Consider the following 1,056-nt stretch of genomic DNA (forward strand, 5'->3'; position numbering starts at 1 on the left):
CATCCTTATCATCATCATAGGGCCTTTGATCAAACGCTGCTCTATCCTCGGCCAGATCAGGGCAATACCTGTCGGCCAAAATCTCAACTTGGTCGGAGAATGATTTGGAACCAGGCACGCCAATGTGCAGAACCATCTGGTTCCATCTCTTCCTGCATAGCTCGCCTGTTCGGTTTTCCAAAAGGCTATCCCAATCGACATCTTCCATACAGGCAGCGTCAAGTTTCATGAGCTCATCCAATAGAAGATAATCATCTGAATTATCCCATATTCCCTCCGCCACCATTGGAGATGTAAGTTGCCTGTACCATTTTATACAGCAATTCGAATGCGTCCTAGTTCCAAGCTGCTCGCTTATCGCCGTCCACGGGATATTGTCCCGAAGCATCCCGTGTTTCGAGTTCTTCTCCTGTAGTGCTTTTGTCCTGAGATCCATGTTCACCAGATCAAACAGGGTTTGGTATTCCTCTCGAGACCATCGGATTTTGTTCATGTTCGGGAATTTGATTCTCCTCCATGCGTCTTTCACGTGCCACCTGTGTTTTCCCATTACTTCAGCGAGCGTTTTCCAGTCCGACCCATGTTTCTCCGCAAAGTTTTTGACGAGTTCCAACTGTTCCGGAGTCCATGATCTCTTGGGATCTCCTTCAAACAGGATATGAGCTCGGTAATATACGCTTGACCGTGTCCTCCAAGGTAATGCAGCTGCTATTTCTTTCCAACAGTTTTTAACTTTTGGGATTGACTTGCATTTCATAACCATGTTTAAACCTTCTTCTGCTAACCCATGGTTATCTATGTATTCTTGAACAGCTGCCTTAACCAACTCGTCTTCTTCTTTTGAGAACCGTTTGCCCATCATCAACTCAACATTTCCTTCATCTTCTTTGAATTCATCCTCAGACACTCCGCCGTCAGATAATGGAAACATATCCACTTGATCAGAAAATGTCACCCTTTTGGCGCTTTTACTTGATGACGGAGTTTCAGGCTCTGCGTTCTTAGTTTGCTCCTGCTTTTTCTTCTTTTTCTTCTTTGCGCTCCTCTCAGTTTCCA

General features: G+C 45.2%; 1 protein-coding gene across 1 annotated transcript; it reads right to left on the minus strand.

The window, feature by feature from the left end:
* Positions 1 to 4: 4 nt before the first annotated feature.
* On the minus strand, positions 5 to 1,051 carry LOC104816721 (cyclin-D-binding Myb-like transcription factor 1; the record flags this gene model as incomplete). The annotated part of the gene is made up of 1 exon (XM_010545649.1): positions 5 to 1,051. A coding segment is annotated over one exon (1,047 nt), but the record flags the coding sequence as incomplete, so codon positions are not given.
* Between the last annotated feature and the right edge of the window lie 5 nt (positions 1,052 to 1,056).

Source organism: Tarenaya hassleriana, unplaced genomic scaffold (genome assembly GCF_000463585.1).
Source record: "Tarenaya hassleriana unplaced genomic scaffold, ASM46358v1 Cleome2563, whole genome shotgun sequence".
Taxonomy (NCBI): Eukaryota; Viridiplantae; Streptophyta; class Magnoliopsida; order Brassicales; family Cleomaceae; genus Tarenaya; species Tarenaya hassleriana.